The sequence below is a fragment of the Mobula birostris genome, chromosome 21, assembly GCF_030028105.1.
Source record: "Mobula birostris isolate sMobBir1 chromosome 21, sMobBir1.hap1, whole genome shotgun sequence".
Lineage (NCBI taxonomy): Eukaryota > Metazoa > Chordata > Chondrichthyes > Myliobatiformes > Myliobatidae > Mobula > Mobula birostris.
This window is the reverse complement of record NC_092390.1, coordinates 59,086,006-59,105,223: the sequence shown is the minus strand read 5'-3', so window position 1 is coordinate 59,105,223 and position 19,218 is coordinate 59,086,006. Positions and strand designations below refer to the sequence as shown.

At 40.1% G+C, this 19,218-nt stretch overlaps 1 protein-coding gene and 1 long non-coding RNA gene across 2 annotated transcripts in view; one reads left to right on the top strand and one right to left on the bottom strand.

Annotated features, from left to right (window-relative positions):
- The window catches only part of LOC140185825 (uncharacterized), a 32,270-nt gene extending 13,067 nt beyond the window's left edge, over positions 1–19,203 (top strand). Inside the window, exons 5-6 of the long non-coding RNA XR_011882735.1 lie at positions 4,153–4,245; positions 16,319–19,203. This is a non-coding gene — a long non-coding RNA (uncharacterized lncRNA). The remainder of the gene's footprint in view (positions 1–4,152; positions 4,246–16,318) is intronic.
- Positions 1–19,218, bottom strand: part of nhlrc2 (NHL repeat containing 2) — a 92,624-nt gene that overhangs the window by 39,466 nt on the left and 33,940 nt on the right. Inside the window, exons 3-5 of the mRNA XM_072239575.1 lie at positions 16,106–16,561; positions 8,177–8,298; positions 5,511–5,640 (exon numbers count right to left, since the gene is read on the bottom strand). Coding sequence (XP_072095676.1) covers positions 5,511–5,640; positions 8,177–8,298; positions 16,106–16,561 — 708 coding nt within the window. The remainder of the gene's footprint in view (positions 1–5,510; positions 5,641–8,176; positions 8,299–16,105; positions 16,562–19,218) is intronic.

The window sequence follows — 19,218 nt, the reverse complement described above, 5'->3', positions numbered from 1 at the left end:
TACAATCTCAATTATTCTATAGATTTATTGAGTCTGCCTGCAAGAAAGTTAATCTCGGGGTTGTAGATGGTGACATAATAAATTTACTTTGAATTTTGAACAATCCTTTAAAAATTATTTAAAAACGCCTGAAGAACTTAGAAACATTTAATTACAGCCAAACAATTAAATAACTAAGTTAAACATTAGTTACCTTAATTATTGCCTTCCACTAAAATTGATAGCTATGCAATCCTGAACAGGTTGTTGGTACAGATTCTCCATTGCAGATGACAGGAAATTGCTGTAGTTTCAGATTTCCCTATACAGTGGAGCACAATTCAGAAAATAAGTCACTAGACAGCTGACTTTAATTTTGTGGCCCTGTACTTGCATTCCTGCATATGAAGATGCAGAAATTGTGCTCAGTTGTTACAGAGCAGTTGACAAATACTAACAGATTTGATGAGAATTTTCAAAAAAAGCCTGCCTATCCTAACTATATTGTAGTGTGCATCCATTTCAGTAAGCAGATAAAGGCAGCATAATTCAGCTTGTGACATTGCACTTATGCTGTTGGCACATCCTGAAACACATGGACCTATGACTGAATTGCCAGCTTTAAACAATATTGGCAGTGGAGTTTGACAAAAAAAAGACTTTCATTTAGAGAAGTAAATTAGTACTGAATAAAAATGAATCTACTCTCTCTTGTACTGGTTTGATCCCTCATGGTGAGGCCTTTCACATTGAAAAGATCTTCCATTCTGTAAACCTGCAATGTATGTGAGATCATGACAAGCTCCAGGCAAAATAAGCTAGCTAGATTATGCTCTGTAATACCTTAAAATGTACCGTATGTGGTTTCATCTTATCATCCTGTAAAGGCGATTCCCATATGCTCTCATTTTTTTTGATGGTGGCTGGTTCTCCAAGAATCTTCTATGATCACAGACTATTATTTTAAACTCTGAACCTGAGAGATTCTGTGTGTTCTTATTTAGAAAGTGTAAACAAAATTAAAACACGGCTTTACATTCTTTCATATCATATTGGGACTCATTCAGACACCAAGAAATGTTCAACCAATAGAATTGCTCCAAGTTACTACAGCTTTGATGTTCTAAGATTTAGATATCTCTGACATAAAGCCTTGGCCTTTTTCTGAATTAATTACGAAATCAGCCTCATTACCCCACATTCCAAACACTTTGAAAATGCTTCCTTTAACAATGCAAACAAAATATCAAATACTTCTTGATGCTCATGCATGCAAGATATAGAGATAAATTAGTGTTCAAAAGTAAAACCCAAAAGCCTGTCACAAATAATAAACTAGAAGGAAACATTCAGTCTTCCTGACTCTGTGGCGTCTTTGTTCCTGTTCACACGCAATTAAGACCTTTAAAGTAACATGACTGGTGTAGAACATGAGTTTTACTGGAGACTGATTTCTGTGCATTTCCCATTCTAATCTTTCAAAAGTTAACAATATGCACTCTAATGGTAGCAATTCAAGAGCCACTTTCCACAAACTAAATCAGTGAAGAACCCCACCCTGCATCCCTTCCTGCTTTCTCTCATATTTTTGATTGACACTGCCATACACTATGGACTAGAGCTCTTGTCACATAATAAATTGCTGTTCACATCCATTGCTCTCAATACAAATGCAAACATGAGAGGGAGTCTTTTGATAGATCGCAAAACAATGCAATAAAGAAATAAAAGAGAAATAAAAAAGAATGGAAAGAAATCTGACAATATTTGGATTTTGACAAGTACTGGAATTAACTCGAGAAAGTCTGCAGATGCTGGAAATCCAAAGTAATATCCACAAAATGCTGGAGGAACTCAGCAGGTCAGGCAGCATCTTTAATTAACTCATTAACTTCATTCATTCAAGAAAAGTAATCCCTTATTCACTGGAATCTTTTCTATTCATAAAAAGTACCAAAGTACAGATTCTCTCTTGGCTATTAGTCATCAACATGTCTCTAGAAATTACCCCTAAATTTATTAGATAGAAATTAAAAGGTTTTGTTAGTATTATCAGGAACAATGCAACAACTTTTTCTTGAAAACACCTGCTTTTAGGCTCTGTGTTTTGAGTTTTGTATGTGTACTACTTAACTGGTGTTGGTCATATTCCGGGTTTTATTGCTTGTTTGAAGTTTGCAATCTACAAAGCCATTCCATAAGCAGGGGTCTGCAAAGGTAGTTTATGCAAGGCAGATTTCAGTGAATAAATGACAATGAGACTCAAGAAGTACTGCTGCAAGTTATTTTGTAGGTTTATAGGCACTGTATATACATGATAGCTTGCCATTAGTTTGGGTATGCAGGAGCCTGGCTGAAATAAAGACGTTAATTAACAACAGGAACATTTGTGTTTTTCCTGTGCTAGATTATTTACTAATCTCTTTCAATCCTGGGTTTTACAATCATTTTCTTGTTTAATATTCTACCAATTATTTTTGTACCTCTTCTTTGATAGACTACAGGAAAGTACAGCACAGGAATGAGCTCTTCAGCCCAACACATCTACATTGACTATGAAGAGTTAAACTAATCTCATCTGCTCACACATGATCCATAAATCTGTATTCCCTGTCAGTTCAGGTATCTGTCTAAATGCCTTTTAAATGCTATTATCATATCCATTTCTACTATCGCCCCAGCGATGCATTCCAGGAACCTACCTCTCTGTGTAAACCTTTTACTCTGCATATCTTTAAACTTTTCCCCTTTCACCTTAAAGCTATATCTTCTACTGTACTATTCAGAATCAGAATCAGGTTTAACATCATCGGCCTATGTTATAAAATTTGTTAACTTTGCCGCAGCAGTACAGTGCAATATATGATAATAGAGAGAAAAAATAATAACCATTTGGTATTTCAACCCTGGGAAAAAAAATTCAAAGTAAATTTATTATCAAAGTACATATACGTCATCATATGCAACCCTGAAGTTTATTTTCTTGTGGGCTTTCACAGTAAATACAAGAAACATAATAGAATCAATGAAAGACCTCACATAAGATGGACAAATAACATTGTGCAAAAGCAACCAACTGTGTAAACAAAAAAAAATCAAGAAAAGAAAAAAATATTGAGAACATGAGATGAAGAGTCCTTGAAACTTCATAGGTTATGTTCAGTTCAGTGTTGAGGTGAGTGAAGTTGTGTGAAGTTATCCCCTCTGATTCAAGACCCTGATGGTTGAGGGGTAGTGACTGTTCCTGAACCTGGTGGTGTTGGTCCTGAGGCTCCTGTACCTCCTTCCTGATGACAGCAGTGAGATGAGAGCATGGTCTGGATGATGGAGGCCCTTGATGATGGATGATGCTTTCCTGCAACAGCACTCCATGTAGCTGTGCTCAATGGTGGGAAGGACTTTACCTGTAAATGGACAGAGCTGTATCCACTACTTTTTATAGGCTTTTCCAGTCAAGGGCCTTGGTATTTCCACACCATGCTGTGATGCAAACAGTCAATATCCACTCCACCACACATCTATAGAAGTTTATCAAAGTTTTAGATGACATGTCAAATCTAGGCAAACTTCTAAGAAGGTAGAGGCGTTGCCATGTTTTCTTCGTATTGGCACTTACATGCTGAAACCAGGACAGATCTACTGAGATGTTAACACTGAGAAATTTAAAATTGCTGACCCTCTCCATCGCTGATTTCCCAATGAGGACTAGCTCATGGGCCTCTGGTTTCCTCCTCCTGTAGTCGATAACCAGCTCCTTGATCTTGTTCACACTGAGTGAGGGGTTGTTGTTGTGGTACCACTCAGCCAGATTTTCAGTCTCCCTCCTACATGCTGATTTGTCCCCACCTTTTATTTGGACAAAGACAGTAGAATTGTCAGCAAACTTAAATATGGTATTAGAACTACACTTAGCCTCATAGTTATAAGTATAAAGCGAGAAGAGCAGAGGGCTAAAGACACGTCCTTATGGTACACATGTGCTGATGGTGATTGTTGAGGAGAAGTTGCCAATCTGAACTGACTGGGGTTTGCAGATGAGAAAATCGAGGATCCAGTTGCACAAGGAAGTATTGAGGCCTAGAGCTTATTGATTAGTTTTGAGTGGATGATAATGTTGAATGCAAAGCTGTAGTCAATGAAAAGCATCCTAATGTATGCGTCTTCACTGTCCAGATGTTCCAGGATTGAATGAAGAGCCAATGAAATGGCATCTACTGTGACAGTAGGCAAACTGGAGTGGATCCAAATTGCTTCTCAGAGGAGCTGGTAAGTTTCATCACCAACCTCTCAAAACACTTTATCACTATGAATCCAAGTGCTACTGGACGATAGTCATTGAGGCGGGCTACCACGTTTTTCTTAGGCACTGGCATGATCGGAGCCTGCTTGAAGCAGTTGGTTACCTTCGACTGCAGAAGTGAGAGGATAAAAGTATCAGTGAACACTCCAGCCAGTTGACCAGCACAGATCTTTAGTACTCAGCTGGATACCCCATCTGGACTGGATGTTTTCCATGGGTTCACCCTGCTGAAGGTGCTGTCCATTGGCCTCAAAGATTGAAATCACAGGGCCATCAGGGACTGTGGAAGTTTGTGAAGGTGCTTCTATCTACCCTAATATATCCATCTACTCAATTTAAACTTTTATCTGATTCCTCTTCAGTCTCCAGTGCTCCAGAGAAAACAATTCACGTTTGTTGGAGCTCTCTCAATAACTAATAGATTCAATCCTTGTGAACTTCAGTACTATCACAAAATCCTCCATATCCTTTCTATAGTGTGGTGATTAGACTGCACAGAAACTCCAAATAGAATCATTGAACACTACAGCACAGAAACAGGCCATTTGGCCCATCTGGTCTGTGTGAACCATTAACCTGCCTAGTTCCATCAACCTGCACCTGGACCATAGCCCTCCATATGCCGCTCATCCATGAAACCTGTCCAAATTACCCTTAAATGTTAAAATTGACCCCGTGTCAACAATTTCTCTTTCATAAGTCCATGCTTTTCTAAGTGTGAGCAAATTCTGTCCCTTAGAATCTTCCCTGCTAGTTTCCTTACCTCTCATGCAAGGCTCTCTGGCCTAAAATTTCTGGGTTTGTCCTTGTTACTCTTCTTACTGATCATTTTGCAGTTTTTTTTACATCTTGCCTGTGGCCAAAGAGGACTCCAAGATCTCTGTCAATAAGTACCATTCTTTTTCCTTTATTCTACTTTCCTTATGTTAAGGAACCAGGAAAATATTGAATTTATGAAGGGAAAAAGGGAACCTCCAGAAGTTACAACTGATAATTGCCTAGTTAAAAACTGAACAAGATCAAAAAAGACAAGTATTTGTACATATAAAGTCGATAAAATCCACTTTGTGACAGCTGAGATTCACTGAAATGTTAAAATATACCGATTCAATAAAACACAAAACAATTTTATTTACTGATGACAACATTTACTTGGAAACTAACTTCAGAAACAAATATTATTCATAATTTATTGCTGTAGCATATGCTTGTAAGGAAATAACAATCTCACCAAAAGAGCCAAAAGCTAGATCCCACGGTGAACTAACTGACTGCTCCATTCCTGTTTTGCCACCTTCTTGGTCCGTTCCCTGAACTCCAGTTCCTGCTATAGTGGTCACCTTTTCTGTTATAAGGTCAATCTAAACGAGGAAATAGTACCAGTCAAAAGACATTTCTTTCACGAGTCTGCATACAACTAGAGACATGGACACATTTGACTATGCCCTTTGGGAGATTTGACACCCCTGGGGAAACTTGATCATGGAGAAATTAACTTTCTTTTAAAGTCCTAGACAGAACCTAACATTAGTTTCAATGAACCTCGGTGAGGATACTAAAGGCAAGTGGTTGAACTGGCATTCAAGTAAGAGTGTATCAATAACAGAACATGTGCTTATTACAGTACAGGTCCCCCCTCAGTTGATGAACTAACTTACTGTGACCCTGTATACATATGAACAAGAGACTGGCAGGGTGGATGGGTTGGAGTTGCTGCCTGCTGTAGACCTGTAAGCATCCTCTACTGGTGGGAATGGGACATTTCTGCATAGTAACACAATCAAAATGCTGGAGGAGCTTAGCAGGTTGGGCAGCATGTATGGAAAGGATTAAACAGTGGACGTTTCAGGCTGAAACCCTTCATCATGTCTGGAAAGGAAGGGGCAGAAGCCAGGTTAAGAAGGTAGGGTGAGGGGAAGGAGTACAAGCTAGAAAGCAATATGTGAAGCCAGGTGGATAGGGGAGATGGAGGTGAAGTGAAGTGATAAGCTGGGAGTTGATAGGTGGAAAAGGTAAAGGGGGTGAAAAAGAAGGAAACTAATAGTTGAAGAGAGTGGATTATGAGAGAAAGGGAAGAATGAGGGGCACCAGGGTGAGGTGATAGGTGAGGAGAAGAGAAAAGGTAAGAGGGGAGCCAGAGTGGGGAATGGAAGAAGAGGGAAGTGGAAAAATTACCTTAAATTACAGATATCGATCTTCTTGCCATCAGGTTGGAGGCTACTTAGATGGAGTACAAGGTGTTGCTCCTCCAACCTGAGGGTGACCTCATCGTGGTAGTAGAGAAGGCCATGAACTGACGTGTCAGAATGGGAGTGTGAATTGCAATTAAAATGATTGGTCATCAGGAAATCCTGTTTGTTTAGGATGGAGCAAAGGTGCTCATAAAGCTATCCCCCAATCTACGTCAGGTCTTCCCAATGTAAAAGTTCACATTGGGAGCACCTGATACAGTAGACAACCCCAACATGTAAAAAGTGGTCTGAACACCAATCCCTATAGAGCTAGTCCCTGGCAGCCAATTAGAAAACCCCCTTTATTCCCATTCATTTTCACCTGCCAGCAAGCCAATCGTCTGAAAATTCGAGAAGTTTTCCTGTAATACATATCAGGCCTTATTTCTTTTAAGTTTCACGCCAAGTTGGGATTCAGTTCTGTTGGACAAGAGGCCAAGATCTTTGGCACTTTAGGGGCCTAGGATGCCAAGACTAAGCCAACCTCAACCATCCTCCAGCAAAAAAATGACTCTCACAGGGCAGCAGAGTGAGAGTTCTTACCTAGATCCAGATTTCAGGTTATATCATGATGGGCTTCTTGGTGCTGATTTTGTCCCACATCCCAAAGAAGTGCTGGTAGGTTAACTAGCAGCAAGAAAACCAGTTGGTACCTGACAGGCAAGTGTGAGTAAACAGATTGCATGTAGGTAAGAGGGCAATACCTTTAGAACCTGGCACTAACTCAAATGGCTGAATTGCCTCCTTCAGGGTTGTAGGGAAATACGATATAGTTCACTTTGGCTGGAAGAGACAGATACTGAAAAAATCTGACACAAATTCCCAACATAATTGCGTACAAGTGGTCTAAACTAAAAATAAAAACAAATTGAATTCATTGTAAAATTTTTTGGCAGGTTTAATAATTCTGAAACAAAGTTAATGTGAATATTATACAAAATTGTGGGATTTTTTTAAAGAATATTTTAAAAATTCTTTAAAATATGAGGCATCACTCTAAGATATCATGGATGCTGGGGAGACCAGTGCCAATGAAAGAGCTGGCTGAGTTTACAACTTTTTGCAACTTAATATTAAGTTAAGCCTTACTATAGCAAAGACATCATTGACCTAGAAGGAGTAAAGAAAAGACTCACTCTGGATGTTTACTGGACTTGGAGGCCTGAGTCACAACTGGTAAACTAGGACTTTATTCCCAGGAACGTAGGAGACTAGACAAAAGTGTGCAAATCAGTCAGGGGCATAGACATGGTAAGAATACATAGTTCTTTTTTCCCCAAGATAGGAATGCTTAAAAACAAGAGGTCATAGATTTAAAGTCAGAAGTGAGTGATTTAAAATGGACATTAGGGGCAGCCTCTTCACACAATGGATGGTGTGCATTCAGAATGAGCTGCCAGAAATAGTGGTTTAAGTTGGCACATTAGCAACATTTAAAAGGCATCTAGGTAAATACATGGATAATAGTTCAGAGGGCAGATGGGATTAGCTTGCCTGGCAACACAGCCTGCATTGACAAATTAGGTCAAAGGGCCTAATTCCATGTTGTGTGACTCCGACTTTAAATGAGACAAATGAACAAAATTACTTTGTAGAAAATAAACAGCATACACTATCATGAGTTCCAGCAGTACTGGATTATTTTTAAAATATTTTTTTATTTTACCTTTCTTATTGCATGGTTCTCAGTATCTGCCACATAGATGATATTATCCTTCATCAATATCCCCTGAGGTGAATTGAAAGTGGCTTCAAAAATGCTCCCATCTTTCCATCCACTCTTTGGTCCTGTTTGTTTAAGAAACAAAGTTTACATACTTTATTGCGCTTAAACAATAAAATTATAAATATCAAATTGATCTAGATATTATCAGACACTTTAGAATAAGGAGTGGGATTATAGTCGCTTGAGACCATGGATTTGTGCCTTGGAAGGCTTCCAGAGCACAGGCCTGGGTGAGGTTGTATGGAAGACCGGCAGTTGCCCACGCTGCAAGTCTCCCCTCTCCACGCCACCAATGTTGTCCAAGGAAAGGGTATTAGGACCCATACAGCTTGGCACCGGTGTCATCGCAGAACAATGTGTGGTTAAGTGCCTTGCTCAAGAACAACACGCTGCCTCAGCTAAGGCTCGAGGTAGCGACCTTCAGGTCACTAGAAGAACGCCTTAACCACTTGGCCACGCACACACTGTTGGATTAAGAGTATAGGAACACACACAAGTGCAAAAATAAGCCATATGGCCCCACTAGACTGTTCTGCCATCCAAAAGGATTATAGTTGATATACTTTTCCTTTCCAATTCCCATAATTTACTGATTATAAAAATCTATCAATTAATCTCCATCTTGCCAACAGTCTGGGATAGAGAATTTTGATGATTCTCAACTCCGAGAGAAGAAATTCCATTGAACAAAATCTATTAAGACCATTCGATTGTCATTAAACTTTGGATCCTAGCTCTAGTATCTTTAGTGACAATGGTTAAGAATTTGGAATATTCACTTGGATATAAGTTTGGAAAACCACAAGTCTGAAACCCATTCCAATTTTAAATGAAGCAAACCCAAATTTAAAAAAAGCCGCAGCAAGTCAAATTTTAAAGGAACATTACAACAGTGTTAGTTTATATAATTCAATTACTTTGAAATGCTGACAGTTCTTGATGGGTTTATTTTTAATGTAACCATATAACAAGTACAGCACGGAAACAGGCCATCTTGGCCCTTCTAGTCTGTGCCGAACTCTTACCCTATCCTAGTCCCACCGACCTGCACTCAGCCTATAAACCTCCATTCCTTTCCTGTCCATATATCTATCCAATTTAACTTTAAATGACAACATAGAACCTGCCTCAACCACTTCTGCTGGAAGCTCATTCCACACAGCCACCACTGTCTGAGTAAAGAAGCTCTCCTTCATGTTACCCCTAAACTTTTGTCCTCTAACTCTCAACCCATGTCCTCTTGTTTGAATCTTCCCCACTCACAATGGAAAAAGTCTAACCACGTCAACTCTATCAATCCCCCTCATAATTTTAAACACCTCTATCAGGTCCCCCCTCAACCTTCTACACTCCAAAGAATAAAGACCTAACTTGTTCAACCTTTCTCTGTAACTTAGGAGGTGAAACCCAGGCAACATTATAGTAAACCTCCTCTGTACTCTCTCAATTTTATTGACATCTTTCCTATAATTCGGTGACCAGACTGTACACAATACTCCAGATTTGGCCTTACCAATGCCTTATACAAATTCAACATTACATTCCAACTCCTATACTCAATGCTCTGATTAATAAAGGCCAGCAAACCAAAAGCTTTCTTCACCACCCTATCCACATGAGATTCCATCTTCAGGGAACTATGCACCATTATTCCTAGATCCCTCTGTTCTACAGCATTCTTTAATGCCCTACCATTTACCATGTATGTCCTATTTTGATTAGTTCTACCAAAATGTAGCACCTCACATTTTTCAGCATTAAACTCCATCTGCCATCTTTCAGCCCACTCTTCTAACTGTCCTAAATCCCTCTGCAAGTTTTGAAAACCTACCTCATCATCCACAACACCATCTATCTTAGTATCATCTGCCTACTTACTAATCCAATTTACCGCCCCATCATCCAGATCATTAATATTTATGACAAACAACATTGGACCCAGTACAGATCCCTGAGGCACACCGCTACACACCGTCCTCCAATCTGACACACAGTTATCCACCACTACTCTCTGGCATCTCCCATCTAGCCACTGCTGAATCCATTTTACTACTTCCATATTAATGCCTAACGATTGAACCTTCCTAACTAACCTTCCGTGTGGAACCTTGTCAAAGGCCTTACTGAAGTCCATATAGACAATGTCCACCATTTTACCCTCGTCAACTTTCTTAGTAACCTCATCAAAAAATTGAATAAGATTTGTCAAACATGACCTTCCATGTAATTTTTCCATATGTAGATGTACCTGCCTATTTTCTACCTAAAGAGACACAGCTTCAAAAGGTGATGCTTCAAAAAAGGTGTCATCCATCATTAAGGAAACCTACCAGCCAGGACATGCCCAATTCTCAATACTACCATCAAGGAGGAGGTACAGGAGCCTGAAGGCACACAATCAATGTTTTAGGAACAGTTTCAAAGATAATGATAAACCTAATTCTGATTCTGAAACTATAGTAGGTGCTGTTAAAAAGATATCTAAGCCAGATGACCATTTCATAGTAAAGTAATAATGCCATTTTTAATCTCATATCTTTCTTGATTAGTATTACACCAGTTTATGCTGGATTTTCCAGAGCTGTTGCTATCAAGTTTATGGTTGACTTCAATGGAGCTTTCATAATTATTAATGACAATTTATACAATAGAAATAACAATTATTTCTTATATGTTATTTTTAATTTAGTAACATGTATGAAAGCATTTTAAAGGAGAACTAATAGACAAGATGTGATATTGGGGCATTTGTGTTTAAAAGACCACCGTACCATCAAAACCCCAAGTCTTCAAAATCTCTCTCTGAACCTTTAAGTTTCTTCTTCTCTTTAGCAGAAGAGATTCTGCAGATGCTGGAAATTCAGAGCAACACATACAAAATACTGGAGGAACATAACAGGTAAGGCAGCATCGATGGGAATGAATAAACAGTTAACATTTCTCGCTGAGGCCCTTCACCAGATTCTGATGAAGGATCTTGGCCCAAAATGTCAACTGTTATTCATTCCCACAGATACTGCCTGCTGAGTTCCTCCAGCATTTTGTATGTGTTCCTGTTGTATCTCTTACTAATTTGGTTCAAACAGTTATGGTTTTATGTGAAAGAATATGATTATGAAGTTATATTTTTATTTTAAGTCAACATATATTTAGGTAACTTTTATGTTCACAAAGGAATATCTTAAAAGCTTATGAACTGTCATAATATATTAAAGAAAAAAGGTGGTGGTTTGCAAAATTAGTGCTGATTTTAAGCTTCATTCACTATGTGTAAAAAAATATGTAAAATAGCTGAGAAGTAGCAACCCATTTTTTTTTAAAAAAGGAAAATGCCTGTTGAGCTTCAAGTCAATTCAGGGCCAAAACAACAACATTAGAACAGAATACACTTGTCATTGTCTATATTAACTGCCTACTCACAGTGCCCAATCCCTGTGCAGGTTGCAGGAATAGGCAGTCCAAATAGTTTGGCATGGGTGAGATGGGCCAAAGGGCCTGTTCTGTACTTTCCTATGACTGTACATCAACCTTTGTTTTGCTTTGATTTAGATATGACTTCCCATATCCCATAGGTATGATTTACAGTTAAGATGATGCTACCGAATGTGTGCAACTGCTTACTGGTGGTTTAAAAAAAAAGGCAAGAAATTCAATTAAAATCATCATTAAATACCCCTGTTCAGAAGTAAGTTGTGTTAAATTATCGATGCAAACAGTGAAGAATGAGTGATGACCAGGCAAGTTTGGGGATAAACTAAGGTGGTATGTTGCATCCAGCATCTAGCTGCAGGTTCTAACAAACCACAGTAAGGAGTTGGAGCTGGAACTGGATGAACTCCAGATCATTTGGGAGGGTGAGGTGGTGAGAGATAGGACACATAGAGAGGTGGTTACACCCAAGATGCAGGACACAGGAAACTGGGTGACAATCAGCAAAAGGAAAGAGGTTAAGGAGCAAGTGCAGGGTACCTTTGTGGCCATCCCTCTCCTCAACAGGGATACCAACTTTGGATACTGTCAGGGGGATGACCTAACAGATGAAAGTCACAGTGGTTGGTCTCTAACAATGAGTCTGCCTCTGACTCAGAAGGGAAGCGGGGAGAAGAGGTACGCTGTGGCGATAGGGGATTTGTTAGATAGGAGGTTCTGTGGGCAAGGAAGAGATTCCCAGATGGTATATTGCCTCCCGGGTGCCAGTTGAGATATCTCATATTGAGTGCTCAGCATTCTTAAGTGAGAGGGTGAACAGCCATATGGGTACCGGTGACATGGGTAGGACAAGTGATGAGATTCTGCATAGAGAGTTCAGGGAGTTAGGTGCAGGGTTGTGACCTCGGGAATGCAACCTGTGCCATGTGCTAGTGAGGTTAGAACTAGGAAAATTATACAGTTTAATACATAGCTAAGTAGCTGGTATAGGAGGAAGGGTATAACATTTTTGGATCATTGGGCTCTCTTCCAGGGAATGTGGGATCTATACTGAGGGATGGTTCGCACCTGAAATGGAGGGGGTCTATTATCAGAGCGGGAAGGTTTGTTAATGCTGCACAGTGGGTTTTAAAAGAGAATTGCAGGGGAATGGGAACCTGAGTGCCAGGACAGTTAGTAGAGGGTTCTGGAGGCAGGTGTTGGTAAGACCTCAGACTAAGTTAGGAATCAAAAGGTTCAGCATGATGTGACTAGTGTCCTGAGCTGCCTATATTTCAGTGCAAGAAGTATCACAAGAAAGGCAGATAATAGTCCTGAAGATGAGGTAGCTGGTTTACAAACAGAGGCAATGTGTAGTGAGGAGAGGCTGTTCGTAGGGCAAACTTGCAGCCAACAGAATGAGTTGCAATGTAAAAGGCAGACAAAATCAAAAAGGGTGAACACAGGACTGAATGTGCGCAGTATGCAGATTAAGGTAGATGAACTTGCAGCATAGTTGCAGATTTGCAGGTATAATATTGTAGGCATTACTGAATAATGGCTGAAAGATTATATCTGGGCGCTTAACATCCAAGGATACACATTGTATTGAAAGGATACGCAGGAAGGCACAGGGGTGGTGTTGCTCTATTGGTAAAAAATGAAATCAAATCATTAGGAAGAAGTGACACAGGGTCAGAAGGTGTTGAATCATTGTTGATAGAGGCAAAGCTAAAAAGACCCTGATGGGCATTGTATACAGACCCCCCAACAGTAGTAAGGATGAGACCTACAAATTACAATGGCAGAAAGAAAATGCATGCCATAAGGTCAATGATACAATAGTCATGGGGGGCTTCAATATGCAGGTAGATTGGGAAAATTAGATTGGTGCTGGATTACAGGAGGGAGAACATCTAGAGAGCCTATGAGATGACTTTTTAGAGCAGCTCGTGGTTGAGCCCACTAGAGGATCAGCCATTTTGGATTGGATGTTGTGCAATGAACCAGAATTGATTAGAGAGCTTAAGGTAAAAGATCACTTAAGGGAGAGATCATAATATGATCGAATTCTCCCTGAAGTTTGAGAAGGAGAAGCTAAAGTCAGATGTATCATTATTACAGTGGAGTAAAGGGAATTACAGAGGCATGAGAGGAGTTGACCATAATTGATTGGAAAAGAACACTGGCAGGGATGATAGCAGAGCAACAATAGCTGGAATTTCTGGAAGTAATTTGGAAGGCACAGAATATGTACATCCCAAAAAGGAGGATGTATTCTAAAAGAAAAATGACACAACTGTGGCTAACAAGAGAAGTCAAAGCCACCATAAAAGCCAAAGAGAGGGCATATAATAGAGCAACAATTAGTGGGAAGTTAGAGGATTAGGAAGCTTTCAAATACCAACAGAAGATAACTAAAAAAGTCATTAAGAAGGTAAAGATGGAACACGAAAGTAAGCCAGCCAATAACATTAAAGTGGATACCAAAAGTTTCTTTAGATACATAAAGTTTAGAAGAAAGACAAGAGTGGATAATGGATGACTGGAAAATGATGCTGGAGAGGTAGTAATAGGGGACAACAAAATAGTGGATGAACTGAATAAGTATTTTGCATCAGTCTTCACTGTGGAAGACATGAGCAGTATGGTGGAAGTTCCAGGAGTTGGGGGCATGAAGTGTTTGAAGTTACCATTATAAGGGAGAAGGTCCTTGGGAAACTGAAAGGTCCAAAGGTAGATATGTCACCTGGACCAAATGGTGTACCCCCATAGGGTTCTGAAAGAGGTGGCTGAAGAGATTGTGGAGGCATTAGTAATGATCTGTCAAGAATCACTAGATTCTGGAATGGTTCTGACAGAATCTGGGCCTCGAGCAAGGCAATAAACAGCGTGGTCTAGGCCCTGAGACCTTCACAGTAGCCGTGTCCTAGTGTGAGGTACAATCTGATATTGTTTCGACAAATTAACTGCTGGCCTAGATAGACTGAAAAGACAGGGTGTCGGGATCCAAGGTGAGAGACAACTTCGCCCACTCTCCGCAATGGTTACTCTTCTCTCTATGGCACTGAAGCTATGAAGACTGCCCTGGCAGCTGTGCTCCATGGCCACCAATATGACGGACTGATAAGCAAGTTGTTGGGTCTACTCTGGTGCTCGGATCTGAGGACTCAATTTGGTTTGGAATGTTGTTGTTCCCTTGAATTGTTTGTATGATTTGCATTTTTCCCTTTCTCTTGCGCATCAGGAGTTGGTCTTTTAATTTTTATTCTTTAATTGTGTTCTTTTGGGTTTCTTGCTTTTAGGCTAAACTTGAAAGCAAACAAATCTCAAGGTTATATAATTTATACATTTTTTGATAATAGATGTACTTTCAATCTTTGAAGACTGTGAAGGAGAACTTTGTATCTGCAGGTACTTGTGTCTGCATGAAAGAATCCATCAAACCTGTGTTGTGAATGTATAGTAATTATTAGGCAAAGTATTCAAAAGTGATTGTTCTCCATAACATATTCCCATAACACATATGATTTAGAAACATAGAAAACCTACAGCACAATACAGGCCCTTCGGCTCACAAAGTTGTGCCGAACATGTCCCTACCTTAGAAATTACTAGGCTTACCCGTAGCCCTCTATTTTTCTAAGCTCCATGTATCTATCCAAAAGTCTCTTAAAAGACCCTGTTGTATCCACCTTCACCACCGTTGCCATGCACTCACCACTTTTTCTGTAAAAAAAACTTACCCCTGACATCTCCTCTGTACCTGCTGCCCAGCACCTTAAACCTGTGTCCTCTTGTGGTAACCATTTCAGCCCTGGGAAAAAGCCTCTGACTATCCACATGATCAATGCCTCTCATCATCTTATACATCTCTATCAGGTCACCTCTCATCCTCCGTCGCTCCAAGGAGAAAAGGCCGAGTTCACTCAACCTGATTTCATAAGGCATGCTCCCCAATCCAAGCAACATCCTTGTAAATCTCCTCTGCACCCTTTCTATGGCTTCCACATCCTTCTTGTAGTGAGGCAACCAGAACTGAGCACTGTACTCCAAGTGGGGTCTGACCAGGGTCCTAAATAGCTGCAACATTACCTCTCTGAATTTAGAAAATTTTAGTTTTGTCAGAATGATTTTCACTCCATTAACTCTCCAATGTACCTTTAAAGATGGAAATATATCAAATTCGTACAAAAAAGAACACAAGTTATGTGAATCAGAAACATTAAATAGACAGTATATAAGTTACCATTCCCTAAAATTAAACATCCTTATCATGACTACTCATTTTTCCTTAACGTATAGTTGTTTCAACTGCTGGACAATCTCTTGGCTATATGCAGAATTTCTTATGGTTGAGATAGATGATATATATTTTTATTTATATTTATATTTACTAGCATGCTTGATATAAGTAAGAAGTATTTTTACTTTAAAATGTAATAATCAGATTTGTCTTACCCCCAATGGAGTGAAGAACTTGTCCATTTTTTTCAGTTACCAATATCCTATGATGGCCAGAATCAGCAATTGCTAGTTTACCTGAAGAATTATCCACTGTAATTTTACCCAAAAAAAGCAAAGAAGAAGGTGGCAAGAAATCTTTGTATAATTTCAATTTGATTCCATGATTATTAATTTCTCCTTTTTCTTTGTAATATTTCAATGCTGCAGAAACGAACAGGAAAAGCTTTGCTTTGTGTCCTTCTCCAATAAGAGTGAACAGCATATTTCCCCTTGGACCTAGAATTACAAGCGTTGGCCAACACGTCACCTGAAGCTCCTGCCACAGGTTTGCCTCGGCATCATTTACAACTGGATGTGTAATATTATAGCGAAGAATAGCGCTCCGAATATTTTCAACAGCTTTTTCATTTGGAAACTTCGCTGAATGAACACCAACTACTACCAGCCCATCTGGAACAGACAAAGACAGAAGAATTAATATTTTAAAATGTAATGAGATACAAAAACATCAATTAGTATAACATGCTTACATAATGGCAATGAATATTTCCAGTGCAATATCATCATAGAAATAGCTAATAAATGTTAAACAGAAAAACACAATGTTTTCCTATCTTATAACATATTAAGGACCAGGAAGCACAGGGCAGGAAATGAATGCAACAGGCAATGGACCCAGATGCTGAGGACCTGGTTCTGAGGGACTCAACCATGCAACAAGAATTGGCTGGAACAAACTGGGAAGATAAATCAGAATTTGGGACTGTGGGGAGAGTGCTCCCTATCGAAAACTGGGAAGAACGTAGTCATCAGGTATGAGGTGCTCTCAAGGCTGTCGTACTTGGCATAAGTATGGCCCATCCCCTTCTCCTCCAACTTGGGAATCACTTGAGCTGTCTTCAGGTTCATCTAGGGATCCAAAATGGAGTGGGTCAGACAGATCACAATGCACAAGTCCCTGGACGAGGAACTCAATGTCACCCTCACCCTTTGTGTGTGGCTGCATCAGGCCCGTGAGTGAAACCTAAATACATGGGCACCAAGTACCACCACGTGCCAAAGTTCTACCTGTCCCCAATGTTGCGAAGGATGTGTCTGGCCTCACTGCCATGCAATGTCCAATCAGCTGGATGCTACCGCACTATTTGTTTTTTGTGGAAAAGGCCTTCCAGATCAACACCTTTGACCGTAAGTCCATTTGGCAGTGGTCAGCATAGAAAGTCTTGCAGTCACTGCAGGAGAAGGTCTGAATGGACACAATGGACTGTTTCCCTGAACAGACTGTTCAGACCATCTGGCAGAATGCCTCATTCCCAGACCTCACCAACAGGCACAAAGTCCTTGCCTGGCTGTAAGCGAGACGGGCCCCCTAGTCAGATCTTTCCTGGACACCTGGAGCATCACTCCCTCTGCGCACTGCCTGTGGGATGACTGTCGTGGGGAAGAGACTGTAGTTCACCTCTTTGTAGAATGTGGGTTTGCAAACTGGTTGGGGAGAAAGATGCAAGGACCTGTGTCATGATTCATCCCGAGTAGCTGCGAAACAGACAACTCTCTAATTTGTGGACTGTTCCAAGAGATACACACTGAAACAGACATCAAATGCGGTTGGCAGATCATCAATTCAGTGAAGGATGTCCTTTGGTCTGCCCGAAAGTTGTTGGCCTGTCAGCACATTGAGATGTTCATGGAGGAACGTTGCTGACTGTAACATTTCAGGCTGCAGAAGTACATGCTGTGGTGCGCACTGAAGCTTGGTGCAGTCTCTGCAAAGGCTCAGTGGGGAAGTACCACAATGTAGAGTTCTTCTGCTACTGGAGAGGGAGGGGCTGGGTTGGTTGAGGAAGCCCCTCAATTATTGTAGTAGTGTACCAACCACCCCAGTGGGCCACATGAGTGGCAATAGTGCTATTGATGTGTAGGAATGTGATAGAACAGTACTGAAAGCATTGACGATGAATGTAAGTTGAATGCACTGCATGAGTTATTTGTGTATTTTTTTTTATTCTGAGGACAGCTCCAGCTCCATTCGGGACACTGTGCTACACCGCCCCCACTGAAGTGCAACAGCTTTGTCCCTCACTCCAGGCTGCTGCAAACAGATGCCACTGAGGCTTCAGACCTAGTCTTCTCCAAGATCTAGGACTAGACTCCTTCATCCATCCCCTGTTCGCATGCAATAAATCAGCGAATTGAACTTGCGGCATACCAGATTAACAATGTCCAAAGAGGTCTTGCGATCATGAGGAAAGCAACCATGACGACCACTTGCTATTTGACTATAAGCCCCTATTGAGTCAGGCAACAGCACATTGTGCATCTCCTTTATTATTTCTGCCAGTGAGCAACTTGCTAATGGTGTAGATCTGCAATACTTCAAGTTCTTAACATATAGCAGGAACTTGTAATCAACAGAAGTACGTTTAAGAAGAACAATAGCACCTTTTGTGATCCCATAGAAGCTGCTGTGACCAGTTGTACTGCCATCTTGCTGGAAGTACTCCCCCCATCATTACCAATACTCATTATAAATGGATTGAATATATTCAATCATACACAGTGTAGAACCACTTGCTGAAGAGTAGATGCATGTGAATCAGACAATTATTCATCTTTAAATCAGGAAACAAGTACAATGCCACTTTACTCTAGGTTCCAAGAAAGCCAGTTATGAGACTATGATTGCTGTACCAATATCAAACATTCTTTTGAAGGGGGAAAGCAGTATGCCAGGTATGTACCTAAATGAGCCAGGTATACACATGACAAAATTATGTCATTAGTCATTATTCATGCATTACCAGCAATACAATATAGTTAATTTTAATCTGTAATAAAGATGTTTAGAATCAAGTTTGCACTAAGATTCGCTCTATTGTGGATCACAGCTTCCTTCCCAAACATCATCAGCTGGAATGTTCTCTCCAGCTCTACAAACATACTACAAATTACTTACCAAGACATTATAGTTACTGCATGATTGAAAGCTCTGAAACTCAATAAAATATGCACAGTTGGCTAGTCTGTCTGAAAAGTCAGTTGGTTAAGGTTTTACTGGAAATATGAACAAAGCTCTAGACTTATGCATTGTATTCAGGAATTTTGTG